The sequence below is a fragment of the Heteronotia binoei genome, chromosome 1, assembly GCF_032191835.1.
Source record: "Heteronotia binoei isolate CCM8104 ecotype False Entrance Well chromosome 1, APGP_CSIRO_Hbin_v1, whole genome shotgun sequence".
In the NCBI taxonomy this organism is placed as follows: Eukaryota; Metazoa; Chordata; class Lepidosauria; order Squamata; family Gekkonidae; genus Heteronotia; species Heteronotia binoei.
The window spans coordinates 285434868-285459436 of NC_083223.1; the positions used below are offsets into that span (position 1 = coordinate 285434868).

The 24569-nt window shown below is 53.0% G+C and overlaps 2 protein-coding genes across 2 annotated transcripts; one reads left to right on the plus strand and one right to left on the minus strand.

Annotated features, from left to right (window-relative positions):
- Positions 1-4: 4 nt before the first annotated feature.
- Positions 5-14453, minus strand: METTL25B (methyltransferase like 25B). The gene is made up of 8 exons (XM_060256713.1): positions 14357-14453; positions 13161-13285; positions 12591-12804; positions 8856-8918; positions 8285-8428; positions 6956-7695; positions 2075-2259; positions 5-316 (listed from the first exon to the last, which is right to left on the minus strand). The coding sequence occupies exons 1-8, from the start codon at positions 14450-14452 to the stop codon at positions 123-125; spliced, it is 1761 nt and encodes a 586-aa protein (XP_060112696.1). The 5' UTR covers position 14453; the 3' UTR covers positions 5-122.
- Positions 14454-17138: 2685 nt separating this feature from the next.
- On the plus strand, positions 17139-23899 carry ISG20L2 (interferon stimulated exonuclease gene 20 like 2). Its single transcript, XM_060261457.1, has 3 exons — positions 17139-17913; positions 19143-19343; positions 23777-23899. The coding sequence occupies exons 1-3, from the start codon at positions 17194-17196 to the stop codon at positions 23888-23890; spliced, it is 1035 nt and encodes a 344-aa protein (XP_060117440.1). The 5' UTR covers positions 17139-17193; the 3' UTR covers positions 23891-23899.
- The last annotated feature ends 670 nt before the right edge of the window (positions 23900-24569 follow it).

Genomic DNA, 24569 nt, shown 5'->3' on the forward strand with positions numbered 1-24569 from the left:
CTCCTTGTGAAGGCATTATTTATTGAAGCACGGACCCCCCCCCCCTCCCCTTTCCTCTTGGCTCAGGCGGGTCTGCGGTGGAGAGTCTGTGCTCGAAGCTGGGCTTCTCCGGTCGCTTCCCGTCAGGTGCTCCAGCCAGAACCTGCTCTCCGGCCTGCTTCTGGGCTGGCATTCCTGCCCTCTCTCTCCACGTTCTTGTTCTCTGCCCCCCAACCAGCAAAAGCAGAGCTCAGCCCTTCTGTCTTTGCTGCCACCAGCACAAGATTTCGGGGGGAGAAGGTGGGGTTGAACAGCGGGATCAACTCGCACTGGAAGCCTGGGGGGAGACAAACAAGGGGGGGGGCTGTCAAGAAGCTCTGGGCACTTGCATTGGAGGGAGAGCTCCTGGGGGGCGGGGGAGGGGAGAGAGTGAGGCAGCTGCAGTGAGATGAAGGGGTAGAGAACAAAGCAAGCTGCTTTAGGGGGAAGGAAATTATCAGTCTCTGGGGAAGAAGGGCAGCCCACAACTGCCTCCCTCAGCGGACCATCCCAGCATCAATGCTGCTACCCCAGTGAGCTTTCTTGGCAGCGCTGGGATTCATAGAATGCTAGAGTTGGAAGGGACCTCCAGGGTCATCTAGTCCAACCCCCTGCACAATGCAGGAAACTCACAGATACCTCCCCCTAAATTCACAGGATCCTCATTGCTGTCAGTTAGCCTGTTTAAAAACCTCCGAGAGCCCACCACCTCCCAAGGAGGAAGCCTGTTCCACTGAGGAACCGCTCTTAACAGTCATAGAATCCTAGAGTTGGAAGGGACCTCCAGGGTCATCTAGTCCAACCCCTGCAAAATGCAGGAAACTCACAGATACCTCCCCCTAAATTCACAGGATCCTCATTGCTGTCAGATGGCCATTCAGCCTCTGTTGAGAAACCTCCAAGGAAGGAGAGCCCACCACCTCCCAAAGAATCATAGAATCTTAGAGTTGGAAGGGACCTCCGGGGTCATCTAGTCCAATCCCCTGCACAATGCAGGAAACTCACAAACCCCTCCCCCTAAATTCACAGGATCTTCATTGCTGTCAGATGGCCATCTAGCCTCTGCTGAAAAACCTCCAAGGAAGGAGAGCCCACCACCTCCCGAGGAACCCTGTTCCACTGAGGAACTGCTCTTAACAGTCATAGAATCCTAGAGTTGGAAGGGACCTCCAGGGTCATCTAGTCCAATCCCCTGCACAATGCAGGATACTCACAAACGCCTCCCCCTAACTTCACAGGATCTTCATTGCTGTCAGATGGCCATCTAGCCTCTGTTGAAAAACCTCCAAGGAAGGAGAGCCCACCACCTCCCGAGGAAGCCTATTCCACTGAGGAACTGCTCTTAACAGTCATAGAATCCTAGAGTTGGAAGGGACCTCCAGGGTCATCTCGTCCAACCCCTGCACAATGCAGGAAACTCACAAACCCCTCCCCCTAAATTCACAGGATCCTCATTGCTGTCAGATGGCCATCTAGCTTCTGTTGAAAAACCTCCAAGGAAGGAGAGCCCACCACCTCCCAAGGAAGCCTGTTCCACTGAGGAACCGCTCTTAACAGTCATAGAATCCTAGAGTTGGAAGGGACCTCCAGGGTCATCTCGTCCAACCCCTGCACAATGCAGGGAACTCACAAACACCTCCCCCAAATTCACAAGATCCAGACCCAGTTGCCACCAGCAGCTGCTACTTGGCTACTCCATGCCTGGTACAGTCCTTCCAGGTGCCTCGTTGCTAGGCCCCACCCCCCACAGCTGCCTGGCACCTTCAAGGCTAAGAAGCTGCTTGAGGGCTCTGTAGAGCACTCTCCCCGCCCCGCCCCACCCCACCCCCCAGACTCAGCACCCATGGCCTGGGCACAAGAACCCCATGAGGCTGGCCAGGCTACCGCGGCTCCCTGGTGAACTTTGCGGCTATGCAAGGGCTGGGCCCTGAATCGATGCTGCCACGCTGGGTCTGCCACGTGGCTGCTTTGCCCACCTCCCGTGAGAGCTGCTCCCCCTCGCTCAGCAGTGACCTGTTTGCGCTCCCTGCGCACAGCCCTCCTGCCCCGCCCGTACCTTGCTCCTGCAGGTAGATCATGCGGTCCAGCAGGATGAGGGTCTCCACCACGGGGGCCAGCAGCAGGGCCAGAGAGAAGAAGGCCACCACCCTCTGCTGCTGGCCCAGCATGGACTCCAAGGCCACGTGGTCCAGGGCCACGTTTGGGTCCAGCCCCACTCGCTGCAGCCCGAGCCGGATGTACCTGGGAAGGGGAACAGGCAGGGAGGGACGGTGGCTCAGTGGCAGAGCATCTGCGTGGCAAGCAGAAGGCCCCAGGTTCAATCCCCGGCATCTCCAGTTCAAAGGACCAGGTAGTGGGTGATGGGACAGACCTTTCTCTGCCAGCGACCCTGGAGAGCGGCTGCCAGTCTGAGTAGACAAGACTGATCTTGATGGACCCAGGAGGGTCTGTTTTAGTAGAAGGCAGGGGGAGGGACCAGAGAACTTCCGCTGGAGACCCTGGAGAAGCCAAGTCTGAGAAGTCAAGACTGACTTTGAGGGACCCAGGGGGGTCTGATTCAGTAGAAGGCAGCTTCATAAGTGCTAGGGAGGGACGGTGGCTCAGTGGTAGAGCATCTGCTTGGTAAGCAGGAGGTCCCAGGTTCAATCCCCGGCATTGCCAACTCAAAAGTGTCCAGGCAAGGAGGCATGAAAAACCTCCACTTCAGACCCTGGAGAGCGCCTGCCAGGCTGAGTAGACAAGATTGACTTTGATGGACAGGGGGGTCTGATTCAGTAGAAGGCAGCTTCATATGTAGGGGAGGGAAGGTGGCTCAGTGGAAGAGCATCTGCTTGGTAACCAGAAGATCCATGTTCAATCCCCGGCATCACCAACTCAAAAGGGTCCAGGAAAAAAGGTCCCAGGTTATTAGAAAAAAAGAATTAAAGTATTATTTGGGAGGGATGGTGGCTCAGTGGCAGAGCATCTGCTTGGTAAGCAGAAGGTCCCAGGTTCAATCCCCGGCATCTCCAACTCAAAAGGGTCCAGGAAAGGAGGCCTCAAGAACCTCAGCTTGAGACCCTGGAGAGCCGCTGCCAGTTAGGGGAGGGACGGTGGCTCAATGGTAGAGCATCTGCTTGGTAAGCAGAAGGTCCCAGGTTCAATCCCCGGCATCTCCAACTCAAAAGGGTCCAGGCAAGGAGGCGTGAAAAACCTCCGCTGGAGACCCTGGAGAGCTGCTGCCAGTCTGAGGAGACAAGACTGGCTTTGATGGACCAAGGAGGCTTGGATTCAAGAGAAGGCAGCTTCAGATGTCCCTCCTGCTTAGGATGTCTGCCTTCTTGGGCGGGGGGGGGGACGGAATATGTGTCCCAGAGCTCCTTTGAAGCAGGCTGTCAGGGCAAGGGGGAGGGGTTCAGGCTGCCCAACCAGTATGCAGAGCTCCCCACCCCCCCGCCCACCACCACCATGTGGGTCGCTGCCTAATGTCTTTAGAAGGCAGGCACTCACACAACTGGCCCCTGCAGGTATTATCTATTTATGCTATTTATAGTCCACCTGTCTCCTCAAGGAGGATTAGACAGAGCGAGTCAATCCAATTAACAGGATTTGGGCTGGAGAACCAGCCAGAACAACTGAAGCAAAGTGGATCTGTTAACATGACACATTAAATGATGCACAGTTACACAATGGGGTCTAATTGGCTGTGCAGATTAAAACATTTCAGCACCACAGTGTTGGTTGTATTCTCTCTCACTCACTACGGGATCCCGATGTGGTCTTTAAAGGTCTTCCTCTTTGCCCCTGAACTTGGCCTTCCTCTTCGTGTGGGCATGGCGCTGTCTATCGTGCTTGACACCTCCTCCTACGGCAACCATAAGAATTAGAAAGGTGCCCACTGCCTCAGAGATTGGAAGGCAGCCCTGCGATGCCATATATATGCTCTACAGGAAGTGGGAATGACGCCTGGGGAAGGCCTTGCCTGTTCCTTGTATACATTATCTTGCTCTCGCTGCATTATTTTCTACTGATGTGATATCATTTTTCTGCAGTGTGTAACTGCACATCTGTTTCAGGTTTCTATATTCTAACTGTGTTGCTTATTAGAGCACCATGGCACAGAGTGGTAAAGCTGCAGTACTGCAGCCAGAACCCTCTGCTCACGACCTGAGTTCGATCCCAGCGGAAGCTGGTTCAGGTAGCCGGCTCCAGGTTGACTCAGCCTTCCACCCTTCCGAGGTCGGTAAAATGAGGACCCAGCTTGCTAGGGGAAAAGTGTAGATGACTGGGGAAGGCAATGGCAAACCACCCCGTAAAAAGTCTATCGTGAAAACGTTGTGAAAGCAATGTCACCCCAGAGTCGGAAACAACTGGTGCCTGCACAGGGGACTACCTTTACCTTTTTACTATGTTGCTTATTACATTACCTTTAATCAAGGGTGATTAACACATGGAATTCACTGCCCCAGGAAGTGGCGGCAGATACAAACATAGCTTCAAGAGGGGATTGGATAAACACATGGAGCAGAGGTCCATCAATGGCTATTAGCCACAGAGTATAGATGGATGTCTGGGGCAAATGATGCCCTGTATTCTTGGTGCTTTGGGAGGGGCAACAGTGGGAGGGCTTCTAATGTCCTGGCCCCACTGATGGACATCCTGATGGCACCTGGATTTTGGCCACCGAGTGACAGAGTGTTGGACTGGATAGACCATTGGCCTGATCCAACAGGGCTTTTCTTATGTCTGGGGCACTGATACTCTGTATTCTTGGAGCCTGGGGGGGGGCACAGTGGGATGGCTTCTAGTGTCCTGGCCCCACTGGTGGACCTCCTGATGGCACCTGTTTTTTTTGGCCACTTTGTGACACAGAGAGTTGGACTGGATGAGCCATTGGTCTGATCCAACAGGGCTTCTCTTATGTCCTTATGTCTGGGGCAGGGATGCCCTGTATTCTGGGTGCTTGGTGGGGAGGGCTTCTAGTGTCCTGGCCCCACTGATGGATCTCCTGAGGGCACCTGGGTTTTTTGGCTTCTATGTAACACAGAGTGTTGGACTGGAGGGGCCACTGGCCTGATCCAACATGGCTTCTCTTATGTTCTTATGTGACACTGAGTGTTGGACTGGAGGGGCCACTGGCCTGATCCAACATGGCTTCTCTTATGTTCTTATGTGACACAGAGTGTTGGACTGGAGGGGCCACTGGCCTGATCCAACAGGGCTTCTTATGTTCTTATGGGACACAGAGTGTTGGACTGGAGGGGCCACTGGCCTGATCCAACATGGCTTCTCTTATGTTCTTATGGGACACAGAGTGTTGGACTGGAGGGGCCATCGGCCTGATCCAACATGGCTTCTCTTATGTTCTTATGTGACACTGAGTGTTGGACTGGAGGGGCCACTGGCCTGATCCAACATGGCTTCTCTTATGTTCTTATGTGACACAGAGTGTTGGACTGGAGGGGCCACTGGCCTGATCCAACAGGGCTTCTTATGTGACACAGAGTGTTGGACTGGAGGGGCCACTGGCCTGATCCATCAGGGCTTCTCTTCTGTTCTTATGTGACACAGAGTGTTGGACTGGATGGGCCACTGGCCTGATCCATCAGGGCTTCTCTTCTGTTCTTATGTGACACAGAGTGTTGGACTGGATGGGCCACTGGCCTGATCCAACATGGCTTCTCTTATGTTCTTATGTGACACAGAGTGTTGGACTGGAGGGGCCACTGGCCTGATCCAACATGGCTTCTCTTCTGTTCTTATGTGACACAGAGTGTTGGACTGGATGGGCCACTGGCCTGATCCATCAGGGCTTCTCTTCTGTTCTTATGTGACACAGAGTGTTGGACTGGATGGGCCATCGGCCTCATCCAACATGGCTTCTCTTATGTTCTTATGTGACACAGAGTGTTGGACTGGAGGGGCCACTGGCCTGATCCAACAGGGCTTCTCTTCTGTTCTTATGTGACACAGAGTGTTGGACTGAATGGGTCACTGGCCTGATCCAACATGGCTTCTCTTCTGTTCTTATGTGACACAGAGTGTTGGACTGGATGGGCCACTGGCCTGATCCATCAGGGCTTCTCTTCTGTTCTTATGTGACACAGAGTGTTGGACTGGATGGGCCATTGGCCTGATCCAACATGGCTTCTCTTATGTTCTTATGTGACACAGAGTGTTGGACTGGAGGGGCCACTGGCCTGACCCAACAGGGCTTCTCTTATGTTCTTATGGGACACAGAGTGTTGGACTGGAGGGGCCACTGGCCTGACCCAACAGGGCTTCTCTTATGTTCTTATGAGACACAGAGTGTTGGACTGGAGGGGCCACTGGCCTGATCCAACAGGGCTTCTCTTATGTTCTTATGTGACACAGAGTGTTGGACTGGAGGGGCTACTGGCCTGATCCAGCATAGCTTCTCTTATGTTCTTATGTGACACAGAGTGTTGGACTGGAGGGGCCATTGGCCTGATCCAACAAGGTTTCTTTTATGTTGTGTCTTATCCTGTGGGTTGCACTGACTGACACTGAGTGAGAAACGTGGAGTGTAAAATCTATTAAAACATTTGGAGAACAAAGTGTGAGTCCAGTCGCACCTTTAAGACCAACAACGTACACGCCCCTCTTTGGACACAAAAGTTTATGGCCAGAATTAACTCTGGTTGGTCTGAAAGGTGCCCGAGGGGACTCGCCCTTTGTCCTGTGGCTTCAGACCAAGACTGGATCCTTTACAACTTTTGTCTCCCGCCTTTCTTGTGGTTCAAAGCAGCCTCCAATGTTAGTGATGATGACCCCTCCCCCCCCAACAAGCCTGGAGTGGGGGTGGCTGTTCCCGGATGTGCAAAGCCCCCCTGGGGCCTTGGTGGGTCAGGCCAGGGAGCTGAAGGCCAGGCTTGCCACGAACGGCATGAACAATGTGTCCCTGCACGCATACTCGTACGCACCCAGCTGCACTCACTCTTCAAAGGTCAGCCTGTGGGCCTTCTTGATGGTCTGCACCCCGAGCCGCTTCTTGGTGGGGTCAGCGGCCCTTATCACCGTCTCCAGCATTGCCCGGAAGCAGTGAGTCCTCAAGGTGGCGCTCTCAGCTGCGAGCCTCAGCGCGTAGCCCTCGATGGCGTGGCAAGCCCCTTCGCGGGCCTTGTAGGAGAGCTGGTGGCCCGGGAGGCTGGACACCCACGTGCTGAGCGGGTAGCCGTGGCCCCCGGGGCCGGTGGATGTGCCTGCCGCCCGCACACTCAGCTTCATGTGGCAGCAAGCCACCGAGGTGATGCCCACCACCTGAGGGCAGAGGGCAAAGTGCCGCAGGAGGGCCACGCTGAGATCCCCGCAGGCATGGAGGCCCGTCAGCAGCACAGGCGTTTCCAGGGGAGGGGGGCTGTGCAAGGAGAGCAGCCGGAGGCCCCCTCCCCCCCAGGGTCCTTGTGGCTCGGACGCTGAGGCTTCCCTAGCCTGTTGGCAGCTTTCCCGGTCGCTCACCAGGCTGTTGGCATTTTGGCAGCCCTTCTCTGCAGTTCCCCCCCGGAAACTGGGCCTCGTCTTTGGGGTTCCATCAACTTGAAAGAGGCTGTCCGCCGCGGGGGAACCTTCCTTGCCCCTCCTTCGCTGCAACAAGCGCAAGAATTCCTGCCATGGGGCCTGGGGGTCAACCCGGCCCACCACATGGCTCGGCCCACGGAGAGAGAGGTCGCCTGCCGTCTGCGAGGGAATGAGAGGAACAGCTGAGAGCCTCCCGTGCTCTGCCAAGCACCACAGACCCACCCAAGTCCTGGCTTAGCATTTGGGCAAGGTCCAGCCTCCAGAGGCAAGGAAAAGGTCCTGACACCTTGCTCTGCCTGTGGAACTGACTGCCACAGGAGGCAGCGATGGCCCTCAAGGGGTGGAGGAAGAGAAGTCTCCCCTGTGAAATGGAACCTTCTGAAGGTGCCAACCTGCAAACAGGTAAGATCAGCAGGTGCCTGTTCACGTGTCTTCTCTGGGGTGGCCCCTGCCTTATGGGTCAGGCTGCCTGAGGAGACCAGGAAGGCTTCTAGCATCCCGCAGCATGTGCAAAACAGAACAGGAAAGCATTTTTGTAAAGGGATTAGAATTGCTGGGCCATGGAAGAGTCCAGGAGAAAGACTCCACAAAGGAGCAGGACAGTAGGTACAGGGTAGTCTTTACTGCATGCATCCCTTGGCTTCTGCGGCAGAGGGGGACAGCTGCCCTTTGGGAATCCACTTTCTACGGTGTATCGTGCCTTAGTCAGGCTTTGAGCCCTTCCCTCCCTTCTCCAGACCCGCCTTACCTGTGTCCCTCTGGCTTGCTCTTTCTTCAGGGCCTGGAGCAGCTCTTGGTCAAACATGATTGCCCGGCCCACCAGGTGTGGGTCTTCCTCCACTGCAGTGACGGCCAAGTGGAGGCCAAATGCCAGGAAGCGGGAAAGGTGGCCCTTCAGGGAAAGAGGCAAGAACAGGCACATCAGCTCTGGGATCCCAACAAGGCGCACGCCCCGTGATCGCTCCCCTTCGTGTTGTCTCATGTGAGTATAGCACAGCGCCAGGGCGATGTAGTGGTCAAGAGTGGTGGACTAGTCGCTGGGAGACTTGGGTTTCCACTTGTCCCACGGAAGCTCCCTGGCTGACCTTTGGCCAGCCACCACCTTTTAGCTTAGCCTACCTCACAAGTTTGTTGTGACCTCGAGAGGAGAAGAGAGGGCTGTCAGCTGCTTTGGGTCCCCCACTGGGGGAGAAGGGTGGGGAACAAATGAATTTTAAAAAGCAAGTGTCATGCCCTTTGCCCAGGGCCAAGTTCTGAATTTGGGGAGGGAATTACAGCCCCACAATTCCGAGAGCAGTAGAGTTCCCCCCCAGACCTACCTGGCCAGAGCCGACATCCACCACGCAGCGGCACCCTGTGAGGTCACTGAGTTTCTTCACCAGCTGTAAGAAAGAGGGAGGTCAAAGGTCAGAGAGAGCTTGCAAGCCCCCTGGGGGGGTCCATCCAAGGGCAGGGGGCCACAAGGCCCCTCAGACTGCTTGGAGACGGACGGCCTTTTTCTCTCCACAGCAGAGGAGTCGTGCCCCAGACTGCAGCAACTTGGGAGAGCAATAAGAAGAGACAAGGCGACAGCGAGGGAAGGAAGGAGGAGGAGGAGGCAAAAACATGGCAAAAACAGAACATATAAGGAGGATATGAAATTCCAACTTAGGATCAGCATAGGGGTAGTACATAAACGCCTCGTCTCTTTAAATGAAACTAAATCCTCAAGGCCAGATGAATTGCATCCAAGGGTTCTAAAAAAGCTTGTAATTTCTGAGCCTCCGGCTATTATTTCTGAGAATTCTTGGAGAATAGGAGAGGTGCCGGAAAATTGGAGGCGGGCGAATGTTGTCCCCATCTTCAAGAAGGGGAAAAAAGAAGATCCAGGTAACTACCGACCCGCCAGCTTGACGTCTATACCTGGAAAAGTTTTAGAACAAATCATCAAACAGTCGGTCCTGGAACATTTAGAAAGAATCGATGTGATTACTAAGAGCCAGTATGGTTTTCTCAAGAACAAGTCATGTCAGACTAACCTGATCTCTTTTTTTGAGAAAGTGACTACCTTGCTGGATCAGGGGAATGCTTGACCTTGTTTATCTTGATTTCAGTAAGACTTTTTATAAAGTTCCACATACTATCCTTGTTGACAAGTTGGTAAAATGTGGTTTGGATCCTGTTACCATTAGGTGGATCTGTAACTGGTTGACAGATCGCACCCAAAGAATGCTCGTGAATGGTTCCTCATCCTCTTGGAGAGGAGTGACAAGTGGAGTGCCTCAAGGATCTGTCCTGGGACCTGTTTTGTTCAACATCTTTATCAATGATTTGGATGAAGGAATAGAGCGAATGCTTATTAAATTTGCAGATGATACTAAATTGGGAGGGGCTGCAAATACAGTAGAAGACAGAAACAGGATCCAGGATGACCTTGACAGGCTGGAAAACTGGGCTGAAACCAATAAAATGAATTTTAACAGGGATAAATGTAAAGTTCTGCATTTAGGTAGGAAAAATCCAAAGCATGGTTATAGGATGGGGGAGACTTGTCTTAGCAGTAGTATGTGCAAAAAGGATCTAGGGGTCTTAGTGGATCATACGCTGAACATGAGTCAATAGTGTGATGCGGTGGCTAAAAAGGCAAATGCAATTTTGGGCTCTATCAACAGATATATATTGTCCAGATCACGTGATGTGATAGTATCGCTTTACTCTGCTCTGGTAAGACCTCACCTGGAGTCTTGTGTTCAGTTTTGGGCACCACATTTTAAGGATATAGAAAAGCTGGAATGGGTCCAGAGGACGGCGACGAAGATGGTGAGGGGTCTGGAGACCAAGTCCTATGAGGAAAGGTTGAAGGAGCTGGGCGTGTTTAGCCTGGAGAGGAGGTGGCTGAGAGGTGATAGGATCACCATCTTCAAGTACTTGAAAGGTTGTCATATAGAGGAGGATGTGGAATTGTTTTCTGTAGCCCCAGAAGGTAGGACCAGAACCAGTGGGTTGAAATTAAATCAAAAGAGTTTCCGGCTCAGCATCAGGAAGACCTTCCTGACCGTTAGGGCAATTCCTCAGTGGAACAGGCTTCCTCCTTGGGAGGTGGTGGGCTCGCCTTCCTTGGATGTTTCTAAACAGAGGCTGGACGGCCATCTGACAGCAATGAAGATCCTGTGAATTTGGGGGAGGTATTTGTGAGGTTCCTGCATTGTGCAGGGGGTTGGACTAGATGACCCTGGAGGTCCCTTCCAACTCTATGATTCTATGATCTATGAGGAGGGGAAAGGTCATGTAGGCCACTGGTTGGCCTGCTGGCAGAAGATTGGTTCAGTGAGGCCTGCCTCCACTTCAGGACACTGAGATGGCCATAAGAGCGGAGCATCCCATCTCACAAAGTATGGCAAAGTATGGTGAGACAGGCCAGTTCTGTACAGCAGCCAGAATTTGCTTAGACCTCTCTCTGGTTCTCTCCCATAAGGCATTACAGGAAGCTCTTCAGCCTGACAACACACCCTGTACTCTGTTCTGAAAGGACAGTGTACATGTCTGACTTCAAATCTCGAAGTCAAGGAATCTAGATATCAGGACCTGGGGCTCCAAGCTCTTGTCTAGAAAGGAAGGGTGTTCTTAACCTAGTGATGCAATGACTCTGGTCAGAAGACTGAAGGGTCTGACCATCCGATGTCTTGACTGACAGCTAATCGGGATTCTGAAGGTATTTGACACCAGTGTTGGAGATGCTAAAGGCCCCTCTGCCAACGCTGCGGTTAAGTCTTGCCAAGCGGCCAGAATGCATTCCTAAATAGTTAATGTGCAGTTTATTTATAAATGCTGGTTTGTCTTTTCCCTTCTGTAAGATGAATACTGAAATTACTTCCAGCTGGAATATTTGTACAGTATGGCTTTCTTTCAATGAACCATGAATACTTTGGAACAAGTTTCTATCTCTGCCAAATTATGGGGCTCCTGCCAGTTTCAACCCCACCCCTTGTCGATCCTAACCCTAGGAAAGGTTTCTGTACTCCTCAATTCCCTACACTAAGCAGCCAAGCAGCTGCCCTTGAAGGCCAAGCATGCAGGGCACAGAAGACGAGGCTTTCATAGATCATAGACGAGTTGGAAGGGACCTCCAGGGTCATCTAGTCCAACCTGCTGCACAATGCAGGAAACTCACAAACACTTCCCCCTAAATTCACAGGATCCTCATTGCTGTCAGATGGCCATCCAGCCTCTGTTTAGAAACCTCCAAGGAAGGAGAGCCCACCACCTCCCGAAGAATCATAGAATCTTAAGAGTAGGAAGGGACCTCCAGGGTCATCTAGTCCAACCCCCTGCACAAGGCAGGAAACTCACAAACCCCTCCCCCTAAATTCACAGGATCCTCATTGCTGTCAGATGGCCATCCAGCCTCTGTTTAAAAATCTCAAAGGAAGGAGAGCCCACCACCTCCCGAGGAGGAAGCCTGTTCCACTGAGGAACTGCTCTAACGGTCAGGAATCCTAGAATTGGAAGGGACCTCCAGGGTCATCTAGTCCAACCCCCTGCACAATGCAGGAAACTCACAAACACCTCCCCCTAAATTCACAGGATCTTCATTGCTGTCAGATGGCCATTCAGCCTCTGTTTAAAAACCTCCAAGAAAGGAGAGCCCACCACCTCCCAAGAAGGAAGCCTGTTCCACTGAGGGAACCGCTCTAACGGTCAGGAAGTTCTTCCTAATGTTGAGCCGGAAACTCTTGATTTAATGTCAACCCGTTGGTTCTGGTCCTACCGCTCCTTCAGCCTTTCCTCATAGGACTTGGTCTCCAGGCTTTCCCATATTACCTCCTAGTCTAGGCATTTGGAGGATGTCTGCCTCTGAATATGTAGAATCCCTCTGCTGACCACAGCTAGTAGCCCTGAGAGTTCATGAGTCTCCCTCACCTGCATGCCAAGTTTAGGAGTGATCCCTACCCAGTCCACCTGTTACCTGGAATGTGGGGGGCGGGGTCTTCTTTTGATTTTCCTTGCATTCAGCAGCTCAGCTCACTTGCCTGAGTTTCCCCCACCCCACCCTCCTGATTAAATGGGAGGTGTACCTCGGCCAGCTGTTGGATTTCATGTTGCTTTTTTGGCTTCACGTGCTTCCGGAAAAGGGGGTGCAGTTTTGAGCTGTGCCACTGGTTTCCCCTGAATTCTTCTGGCTTCCCATCAACCAGTTTCCCCACCTCGCCCCTGGGTCCTCGGGGAAATGCCAAGGCATGGGCAGTGGCTTTGAAGGCCAGGAGGGAGAGTGGCCACACAGAGGGATAGCTAAAAAATGAAAGACCAAGGAAGAAGTCAGAGCAGCCGCCAGCTCAGTGGGGAGCCGTCAGTGGGGCTGTTGTGTGCTGGGCTGGCTGCCCCATCACAGACGTGGACACAACGCAGGCATCATCTGTCTCCTCTCCCCCTCAACTCTTGAAGCAGTGCAAAGAAAAGCTCCTCAGCAGCTGGGCAGCAGCCTGTTTCAGGAGCAAGTACCCCTCCCTACCCACACTGGGGGCCAGATGTGGCACCCCCACCCCACAAGCCAGCGACTCTGCTTTCCAGACAGTTCGCCCCTTGAGCAGAGGTGGGTGCACTCCTGAGGCGATTGAGACCTGGGGGCACCACTCCCGATGTCTCACCTGACTTGCCGGCCTGGGGTGCTTTTCTCCAGCAGGAGCGCTGCCAGCTGTGGGGAGGAGAGATCGGCCAGAGCCCCCTGCCAGGAGAGGGGCAGCCCGCCCCATAGCTCATCCGTGAAGAACTCCTGCCGGAAGAGGAGAGGGAGAGATCCAGAGTGTAGGGGGATTTTCGTTTTATATAATTCATAAACACTTTCTTTTATCACAGTTCCCCAAAACAACCCAAAGCTCTCAGGATCTAATACATGAGACTCAAAGAATTTTCAAAACAACAGATAAGCTGTATTATTCTCCAGTTCTCTCTCAAGACAGTACGCTCAAGCTATGTATAGAAAACAAAAACAGAAAGCACTCTTATATTATACTCTTAAAATTAGAACTCTTATACATGCTTATATAATTCAGATAATTTCCAGTTTCAGTAGTTAGGACTTACACACTCTATTTCTTTAGTTAGCAGATCTCATACCTGCTAGAGTCTAAGTGTTCTAAAACTCTTAAGTTCCCAATTTTTCTCTTCTCTAAGTTCTATCAGCCCAATCTTTAGTTAAAGATCTTTAACCCAGCTTTTGGCTTAACCTGCCCAGAGAAAGCCGTATGGCTCTCTGATGCAAGCATTAAGATCCTGGGAAATGTCTGAAGTATATATAGGTTCTACCATGAGAACTTCTCACTTATCTCTAATAGATCTCTTCTGGGTCAATGTGGCAATTTTCTCACCCGCTGCAGTGCAGATGGGCACCCCATACTGGCCAGTGTCTTTAGATCTCACGTTGGGCTCTTTAGATCTCAGGTTGGGCTCAGCTATTGTCGGATGAGAACTTCTCCCCTTATCTGATTCTTCCCATCTACTAATCCAGACAAACTTGCTTAATGTAAGAGCCACATAGAATAAATGCCAGATGTCTGAGAGCCACAAGACATGAATGCCAGATGCATGAGGGAAGGAAGATGGGGAGAGAAGTGGAAAGAAAGCAACTTTAAGCACAGCGATTTACAGAGAGAAATGGCTTTTACAAGCCAGCTGATGGGGCTGTGGGGGCTTCAAGAGCCAGTTTGGCCAACCAAGAGATCTTTCTGGCCAGAATAGTTTCCCCACATTGTCCTCCCACTATCTCTCCTCTAGTGGCCTAAATTCTACCCCAGCTCTGAATCTGGCAGGGGGCAGAGGCCCCGCCCCTCCCTCCCCCCCTCACCAGCAGGGGGGCGTCCAGCAGGAAGCGGTAGCGGCGGAGGAGGCGGCTGATGCCCCCCGCCCAGCCCTTCTGCTCCTCCGCGGAGAAGCCGCGCATGGCCCCGCACACCTGCCGCAGGTAGCGCCGCGGCCCCGCCCACCAGCCAATCAGGCCCCCCCTATGCAAAAGCAGGCGTGCCCCGCCCCTGAGCGCCGCCCGGCCTCCCTCCTCGCGCTTTGGCCCCGGCCGGCTCCCGTCCCGCTCTCCCCGGCAGCCTGTGGGCGGGCTAGAAGGGCCGGAAGGGGCGGGCCGGAAGCCCCAGGTAGGCGGCGGGAGGGAGGACCCGTGGCGGCGTTTCCGCTTCCTGTGCGCCCCTCGCCCGTGTGGAGGTGGCGGCCGGAGGGGGAGAGGCTGCGCCGCGCGGGTCACAAAGGCGCCTGGACGCCTCCGCCCGCCGTCCACAGCGCCCCTGCCAGGTAGGCCGCCCCGCCGCGACTCTGGCCCTGAAGCGCCGCTCCCTGCTCCGCGAGCCCCTCGGCCGCAAGGGAGCCTGGGAGGACATGCGACGCTGCCTGCGCGTGGATCCCGCAAAGCCAGTCTGGTCTACTCGGACTGGCAACGGGGTCTCCAGCTGAGGGTTTGTTGCCTGGACCCTTTTGAGTTGGAGATGCCGGGGATTGAACCTGGGACCTCCTGCTTCCCAAGCAGATGCTCTGCCACTGAGCCACAGCCCCATTCATGGCTCTCCAGGGTCTCAAGCTGAGGTTTTTCCCGCCTATTTGCCTGGACCCTTTTGAGTTGGAGATGCCAGTGGGGATTGAACCTGGGACCTCCTGCTTCCCAAGCAGATGCTCCACCACTGAGCCACAGCCCCATTCATGGCTCTCCAGGGTCTCAAGCTGAGGTTTTTCCCGCCTATTTGCCTGGACCCTTTTGAGTTGGAGATGCCGGGGATTGAACCTGGGACCTTCCACTTCCCAAGCAGATGCTCCACCACTGAGCCACAGCCCCATTCATGGCTCTCCAGGGTCTCCAGCTGAGGTTTTTCCCGCCTATTTGCCTGGACCCTTTTGAGTTGGAGATGCCGGGGATTGAACCTGGGACCTTCCACTTCCCAAGCAGATGCTCCACCACTGAGCCACAGCCCCATTCATGGCTCTCCAGGGTCTCAAGCTGAGGTTTTTTCCCGCCTATTTGCCTGGACCCTTTTGAGTTGGAGATGCCGGGGATTGAACCTGGGACCTTCCACTTCCCAAGCAGATGCTCCACCACTGAGCCACAGCCCCATTCATGGCTCTCCAGGGTCTCAAGCTGAGGTTTTTCCCGCCTATTTGCCTGGACCCTTTTGAGTTGGAGATGCCGGGGATTGAACCTGGGACCTTCCACTTCCCAAGCAGATGCTCCACCACTGAGCCACAGCCCCATTCATGGCTCTCCAGGGTCTCAAGCTGAGGTTTTTCCCGCCTATTTGCCTGGACCCTTTTGAGTTGGAGATGCCGGGGATTTGAACCTGGGACCTTCCACTTCCCAAGCAGATGCTCCACCACTGAGCCACAGCCCCATTCATGGCTCTCCAGGGTCTCAAGCTGAGGTTTTTCCCGCCTATTTGCCTGGACCCTGTTTAGTTGGAGATGCCAAGGATTGAACCTGGGACCTCCTGCTCACCAAGCAGATGCTCTGCCACTGAGCCACCGTCCCTCCCCTAATGCTCTCTTATGCTCTCAGGTCCGGGTAGCGATGCTCTGGGTGCTTAGGGGGGGGCACAGTGGGAGTGCTCCCGTTCTTCTGGTTCCATTGCACGACTCTGAGTTTTGGCCACTTTGGGACCCAGAGAGTTGGGCTGGATGGGCCATTGGGCTGATCCAACATGGCTCCTCTTATGTTCTTACATCTGGGGCAGTGATGCTCTGTATTCTGGGTGCTTGGGGGAGGCACAGTGGGAGGGCTTCTGGAGTCCTGGCCCTGCTAGTGGAACCTCCTGATGGTACCTGGGTTTTTGACTACTGGGTGACACAGAGTGTTGGACTGAAGGGGCCATTGGGCTGGTCCAACATGGTTTCTCTGATGTTCTTATGTGTGGGGCAGTGATGCTTTGTATTCTTGGTGCTTGGGAGAAGAAACAGTGGGAGGTCTTCTAGCGTCCTAGACCCACTAATGGACCTCCTGATGGCACCTGAGTTTTTTTGGCCACTGTGACACAGAGTGTTGGACTGGATGGGCCATTGGCCTGAGCCAACAGAGCTTCTCTTCTTTTCCTCCTGTAAAACTGCAGACTTGGGAGTCTCCCATTGGACTGTGGGAGGGAAGCGGTGCCTTTCCTTGCTGGGAAGGGACTGTGGAAGAGAGTAACAGAAATCTCTCAGATAAACAGATTGTACCATGCAATATTTTTTAAAAATGTCCTTGTACTGAAAGGAGTTAAAGGCATCCTTAATCCCTGCCAAACCTCCTGTGAGCCCAATTTCCACTGAAGACAAGGGGAAATCTTAAATGTCCAGGTATTTATGCTAAACCGAGCATTCAGAGTTCAAGAGAACATGCAAACTTCGCTGCTGGTTTGTGGTATGTTGTTTGGCCCTAAAATGCTACGTCCATTGAACTCTTTTAGAAATTGTTTGTGATCCAGCATGGCTGCTTGAAATCTGTGTCCATAATCACGACAGTAAATGTCTGGCATACCCATTTGTTTGCTTTATTGGCAAGCATTTTGAATTGTTGTGGTTATTTGGGAGAAATGCCTGTGTTTCTAAGAACAAAGACAAATTTGTTCTCCTCCAACTTCTTTCCCTAGATGACGACGTGAGGCAGTTTGTGCCATGTCGCTATTGCAGAGAAGTGCCTGCTCGTGGTAACCAGCCATGTCGGATATCATTATCAATCTGGATACGTCCCTTCATGAGTGCCCCAGAAGGTGTTCGGAAGGCAGCAAGAAGCACCAGCGCTTTGTCAGGCGACGCCGTTTCTTGGAGCGAAGGGGCTTCCTGAAACAGAGACAGCTGCCGCCAGAGTCTGCCCTGCCCCAACGGGACGCTTCCCACAGAGGCACAGGGGTGGATGAGGAGAGGGGCAAGAAGAGAAAGAAGGTGGACGGTCAGGGTGGCCAAGATGGAGCAGGAAGGGAAGATGGCTTTGGAGGCGGGGCCAGAAAGCTTCCCAAGGAAAATGCCTCACGCAGCAGCAGCAAGACTTCAGGCTCTCGCCCCTCCCCGCAGTCTGAGGCCCCAGCAGCACCCAGCAAAACAGGAAGTAGCTCTGCACTGCCCAACGGGACCAAAAGCAACTGTGGCACCCACGGGATTAGCAGAGCCCACCTGTGGAGCGAGTATGAGAGCGGCCTCAACTCAGCCCCAGAGAAGCCCAGCAAAATGGTGGCCATTGACTGTGAGATGGTGGGCACTGGGCCCGGTGGGCGGAACAGCGACCTGGCCAGATGTAGCATCGTGGGCTACTATGGCGACGTAATGTATGACAAATACGTCCGGCCAGTCAACCCCATTACCAATTACCGGACTAGGTGGAGTGGCATTCGGAGGCATCACATGACAAACGCTGTTCCTTTCAAGGCAGCCCAGAAAGAGGTGAGGGGGCTGTGGAGCTGGCTGCTCTGGTTCCCACTGGGGCCTTCCATGCCCTGCTGCTTTCAGATCTCTTGCTTTGTGTGGTTTCCCACACGTGTCCCGTACGGATGCTTCTTGAGCTTCCTAGATGTGAGGGGCTTTGGCTCCATGGAAGAGCCTCTGTATTGAAGGCAGAAGGTTCCAAGTTCAATCCCTGGCAACATCTCCAGCTTCAAAGGGTTGAGTGGGAGGTGATGTAAAAGTTTGCAGCCTGAGCCCCTGGAGAGCTGCTGCCAGACAGGAGACAGGACCAGTGTTCCCCCTAAGCTGAGTTAGTGTGAGCTAGCTCACAGATTTTTAGCCTCCAGCTCACACAGTTTTGTCTTAGCTCAGGAAGGAGGACCCCAGAGCACACTAATCTATGCAGGAGCTCACAACTTTAATGCCAAGAGCTCACAAAGCAGGATTTTTGCTCACCAGACTCCCCAGTTTAGAGGGAACGTTGGACAGGACTGGCCTTGATGGAGCAAGGAGGGTCTGATTCGGCAGAAGGCAGCTTCACGTGCATGTTTGTGGAGCCCCCTGATTTCACAGCCTCAAGAGCTGGCAGCACATCACAGCCTGGTGGCTTCTCTGCCCTGCTAATAGGGGCTGTTCCCATTTGAGCTTACAGCAGCAGAAGTACCAGAGATGCTGGATATTTTGAAGCCTGCTGGTGTGCCAGGAGAGGACTTCCCCACCATAGGAAGATACCTGAACTTGGCTGTCGGCTTCTAGAACAGGCAGACATTGAGCTCAGTTGTCAGTCAGGGGTGAGGGTGCGTTCTGGGGATTTTTCTGTGCCTCACAGCCCCAGGAGCATCTTCATTGTCTTTCTGGGCATGCAGTTGCTTCTTGTCTCTTGGCGGAAGGGCATTGCATGAGGCTTTCCCGGTCTAGACTTAGAGCAACCACTGGCTCTATGAAGGCCCGGCTGCTGCTTCAGTCTTGCCGGGGGTCAAGTTCTTAGACCGGAGGCCTCTGGCAGTTGATCCAGTCCAGTCACCAAGGATCAGAAGGGGCCGGGGGAGGCAAGGAGTCAGCCCCAGGGTGGGGCCGTGTACCTGGGGGGCAGACCGGGGGGGGGCAAGGCTTTGCCTCACGGGCTGCACAGGAACGTCTGAGGCTTTGTACGGCCGGGGGCGGGGGGGCTGGTCCCTCTTCCCTTTGTCCATTGGTGCAGAGTGAGACCCCCTCTGCATTTCTTTCAGATTCTGAAGATCCTGTCTGGGAAGATTGTCATCGGTCATGCCGTCTACAATGACTTCAAGGCTCTCAAATACTTCCACCCCAAGCCGGCCACCAGGGATACGTCGAGAATCCCCCTCCTGAACCGCAAGGCCGGCTTCCCTGAGAATGAGTCGATCTCCCTGAAACGCCTCACCAAGCAGCTGCTCCACAGGGACATCCAGGTAACCCAGCAGGGAGCCCGGAAGGAGCATCCAGCCCCTCTGGCTGCTGCCCGTCAGCTCCTGTTTGTTCTGTTGGGGGGGGGAGTGGGCTGGGTTGGTCTTTCAGAGGACCTTCTGGCTTATCCTCAGCTGCCGCTTTGTGGTAAAGGGGTGTGGTAAGATGAGAGCTTTATTTTGTAAGAACCTTTATTATTTATGCAGCTAATTTTGTACGGCACAGCCCTGTTATGTGAGCTCTCTAGAATAGTTCAGTCTTGCAGAGTTTGGAGGCAGCCAGGAGACTGGGCACTTTCCTGACTTCCTTGGGCAGGCTGTTCCACAAGAGGGGGGCACAGTGGAGAAGGCATGCGCCCGGGCAGTTGTGGGCTTTCACCGAGGGAAGCTTCAGCAGCTTCTGAAGGAGTAAGACAAATGTAGAGAGACAAGAGGGCATTTGGTGCCCTGCAGGGGGCTGTTCTGGGCTTGCATGCCCTTGGCTGGTGTGTGGGTGTGTGTGTGGGGGGGTCATTTTCCCCATCTGCCTTCCTTTCCCCTCATGGGGTGTATTAATGCCTTCCTTTGCAAGGGGGCTGTGAGCATGCTTTTGTTGCATAGAGCCATGTTTTCTAAATCCATTCTTAGGAGAGCCAAACTAGGCTGCTTTGCCAAGGGCATTTGCCTCCCTTGTAAGCCAAATTGCTCTCAAAAGAGCTTGGGGAATTAGTCTGGTGGGCAAAGATGGCCAACTTAAGCGGGGTCAGAAACCTGTGTATACAGGAGATGGTCTCCCAAGAATTCCCCTTTAATAATGAGGAGATTTTTGGTAAATTAAAAGTATTTTTATTAAGAAATCACTCACTCAAACAAAGGAAATAATTCATGCATCAATCACACAGTTCCTAAGAAAAATAGATATTTGGAATTGATATAGGGGTAACACAGGGATAAAACACAGACAGGGTATCCTTTACCTGTTTTGAAGGCTGCAGAAGAAATGGTTCAGTAGCGAAAAACAATAGGGGAGGGGGCGCCAGAGATGACCAGCATCACTAGCCCAATCAGGTAATTGGGGATGGCTCAGACAAGCCCCGTGGTGCAGAGTGTTAAAGCTGCAGTATTGCAGTCCTAAGCTCTGCTTACGACCTGAGTTCAATCCCAGTGGAAGCTGGTTCAGGTAGCCAGCTCGAGGTTGACTCAGCCTTCCATCCTTCCGAGGTCGGTCAGATGAGTCCCCAGCTTGAAGAAGAAGAATTGCAGATTTATACCCTGCCCTTTTCTCTCTGAATCAGAGACTCAGAGCGGCTTACAATCTCCTATATCTTCTCCTCCCACAACAGATGCCCTGTGAGGTGGGTGGGGCTGAGAGGGCTCTCACAGCAGCTGCCCTGTCAAGGACAACCTCTGCCAGAGCTAATGGCTAACCCAAGGCCATTCCAGCAGCTGCAAGTGGAGGAGTGGGGATTCAGACCCGGTTCTTCCAGTTAAAAGTCCACGCACTTAACCACTACACCAAACACTTGCTGGGGGGAAAGTGTAGAGGAGGACTGGGGAAGGCAATGGCAAACCACCCTGTAAAAAGTCTGCTGTGAAAACGTTGTGAAAGCAACGTCACCTCAGAGTCGGAAACGACTGGTGCTTGCACAGGGGACCTTTCCTTTCAGACCTCAAAGTGGGGGATACTGTAGAGACACACCTGAGTAGTCAAGCACATGGGTTTTTAGAACCTAAATCATATCCCCAGGCCGTGATATCAGGTGACCCATGACACGGGGTCAAATGATCTGTGACACTCTTTCATGTGACTCCTGACATCATGGAGGGGCGGCTCCCAAGACAGTTTGGAAAAAGGATTAAGAGCGTTGATGGGTTTACCTGTTAACATAAGAACATAAGAGAAGCCATGTTAGATCAGGCCAATGGCCCATCCAGTCCAACATTCTGTGTCACACAGCGGCCAAATATATATATATATATATATATATATATATACACACACACACACACACTGTGGCTAATAGCCACTGATGGACCTCTGCTCCATATTTTTATCTAACCCCTTCTTGAAGGTGGCTATGCTTGTGGACGCCACCACCTCCTGTGGCAGTGAATTCCACATGTTAATCACCCTTTGGGTGAAGAAGTACATCCTTTTATCCGTTTTAACCTGTCTGCTCAGCAATTTCATCGAATGCCCACGAGTTCTTGTATTGTGAGAAAGGGAGAAAAGTACTTCTTTCTCTACTTTCTCCATCCCATGCATTATCTTGTAAACTTCTATCATGTCACCCCTCAGTCGACGTTTCTCCAAGCTAAAGAGCCCTAAGCGTTTCAACCTTTCTTCATAGGGAAGGTGTTCCAGCCCTTTAATCATTTTAGTTGCCCTTTTCTGAACTTTCTCCAATGCTATAATATCCTTTTTGAGGTGCGGCGACCAGAACTGCACACAGTACTCCAAATGAGACCGCACCATCGATTTATACAGAGGCATTATGATACTAGCTGATTTGTTTTCAATTCCCTTCCTAATAATTCCCAGCATGGCGTTGGCCTTTTTTATTGCAAACGCACACTGTCTTGACATTTTCAATGAATTATCTACCATGACCCCAAGATCTCTCTCTTGGTCTGTCTCTGCCAGTTCACACCCCATCAACTTGTATTTGTAGCTGGGATTCTTGGCCCCAATGTGCATTACTTTGCACTTGGCCACATTGAACCGCATCTGCCACGTTGACGCCCACTCACCCAGCCTCAACAGATCCCTTTGGAGTTCCTCACAATCCTCTCTGGTTCTCACCACCCTGAACAATTTAGTGTCATCCGCAAATTTGGCCACTTCACTGCTCACTCCCAACTCTAAATCATTTATGAACAAGTTAAAGAGGATGGGACCCAGTACCGAGCCCTGCGGCACCCCACTGCTTACTGTCCTCCACTGCGAAGACTGCCCATTTATACTCACTCTCTGCTTCCTATTACTCAGCCAGTTTTTGATCCACAAGAGGACCTCTCCTTTTACTCCATGACTCTCAAGCTTTCTAAGGAGCTTTTGATGAGGAACTTTATCAAAAGCTTTCTGGAAGTCAAGGTAAACAACATCTATCGGGTCTCCTTTGTCCACATGTTTGTTCACCCCCTCAAAGAAATGTAACAGGTTAGTGAGGCAAGATCTTCCCTTGCAGAACCCATGCTGAGTCTTCCTCAATAACCCGTGTTCATCAATGTGCCTACTCATTCTGTCCTTGATAATGGTTTCTACCAACTTTCCCGGTATTGAAGTCAGACTGACTGACCTGTAATTTCCCGGATCTCCTCTGGAACCCTTTTTAAAGATGGGGGTGACATTTGCTACCTTCCAGTCCTCAGGAACGGAGGCAGATTTCAATGAAAGATTACAGATTTTTGTTAGAAGATCCACAAGTTCAACTTTGAGTTCTTTCAGAACTCTCGGATGTATGCCATCCGGACCCGGTGACTTATTAGTTTTTAATTTGTCTATTAGTCCATTGGTTGGAAACCACCAGGCATAAACAAAAGGGTATGATGGGAGAATCTGGGGCCAGATTGCTTCCTATTGTGACACCAGAGCTAAACACAATGGGGATGATCTCCATGAAGTTATATCGTGTCCAGAAGTGCCTTTGCTGTCTTTTGTCCAGGAGAGAGGATGCAATTAACAAGTCTATAACAACATCTTCCCCACTTGCATCTCCAAGACTTATCCTGAGTCCGTGCGGCTCCTGCTGGCCTCTTATGGTGTCTGGAGAGTGTCCAGGGAGGCTTGATGCTGTTTTAGGACAACACAGGAAAATGGCTTCTAGACTGCTTGTTGGCTCTCAGAAACAGGAATGCAGTTAGGCTCTGCAGGCTGAGTCGTGTGGGAGAGAAGCGTGATCTGGAGTCCTTCTCTGTACAGCATGCACAAATGGGCTCCAGCAGGAAGCTGGCTGGAAGTTGGCAAGGAGCACTGATGCAGATTCACACAGAGGAAATGCCCTTCTTGAGCTGAAACCCCTGTGACTGATTGGACGCAACAGGGCTGAGAGTCCAGTGTAGCAGGATTCGTGTGCTTCTGAGGACATATAGCTCCTAATGGCGAAGAGTCCGGGGAGTCTGGTACCAGGGCCAGAGTGAACATAGGAAGGGGTTGACTAAAGATGGAGAAGGGGGCTTGGGCTTACACCCCCTCAGGAGAGTGTCATGGAGGGAGCCAGGTTCGAATCCCCTCACTGGTCGTCCTTCCTCAGGCTCACCAACCTCACAGCAGACTTGTGAGAATAAGCCGGGGTGGAGTGCTGCTCGGGGCACCTTGGAAGAAGAAGGGCGGGATAAAAACATAGCTAGAAACTGTCCGGCTTTTTGCAGAGTCTTGGGGAGGGGCGGGATCCCTGGGTGGGGGTGTGTGTGTGCAGTGAGCCTCTGCCTTCAGCCTGCCTTTCCCATCTCCCCTGCAGGTTGGCCAAAACGGCCACTCTTCGGTTGAGGATGCTCGGGCCACGATGGAGCTGTACAAACTGGTTGAAGCTGACTGGGAGAGCTACTTGGCCTCATGTCCAGTGCAAGACTGATCCTTCTGCGCCTGGCGAGTGAGGCGCCCTTGACTGCCGGCGCTGGAGCTGCTGATGCCCCAGGAGAGGGGCTGCTGGGCCCATGGGGAGGGGGCGGGGACGGAGAGCTGAACTGGGGCGGGGGGGGAGCTGTGTGAAGACGGGCTTTGGGGAGGCAGCCATTCCATCGCTCTCAGTCCGGGCCTTACACGTTGTGTTTCACAAAGGCTGGCTGGTGCCTCTTTTCTGCGTGATGGACTCAGCATTCCTACAGCCTGGGGGCCGGCCAGGAGATTTCTCTACCTCTGCAGCAAGGCCTCCCGGGGGCTCCAACAGCGTTCTGGACACGGCCTCCTCGGGAGGAGGCAGAGTTAGTGGAGCCAGAAGTTGTTGTCCAGTCCAAGCCCAGCGATTCAGCGGGAGACCCGGCCAGGTTCTTGACGTGCCCCTGGTGTCCTCCCCGCCCCGCGGGGTCCTTGCTGAGGGCGTCCAGCCAGGAGGAGGCTGGTGGGAGTCCAGCAGGGGACGGGTTTTGCTCAAACACCAAACTTTGAAGTTACGGGAAAGTACAGCTTGCAGCCGGAGAGCCTGCTTCTGAGCTGAATGGGCCCCAGCGTGGGGCCAGGTGTGGGGGTGCCTCTCCCAGGGCGCAGGGAGGGGCCTGTTGATCTTTCTCTGGGCTGCAGCCAGGGGGACTGTG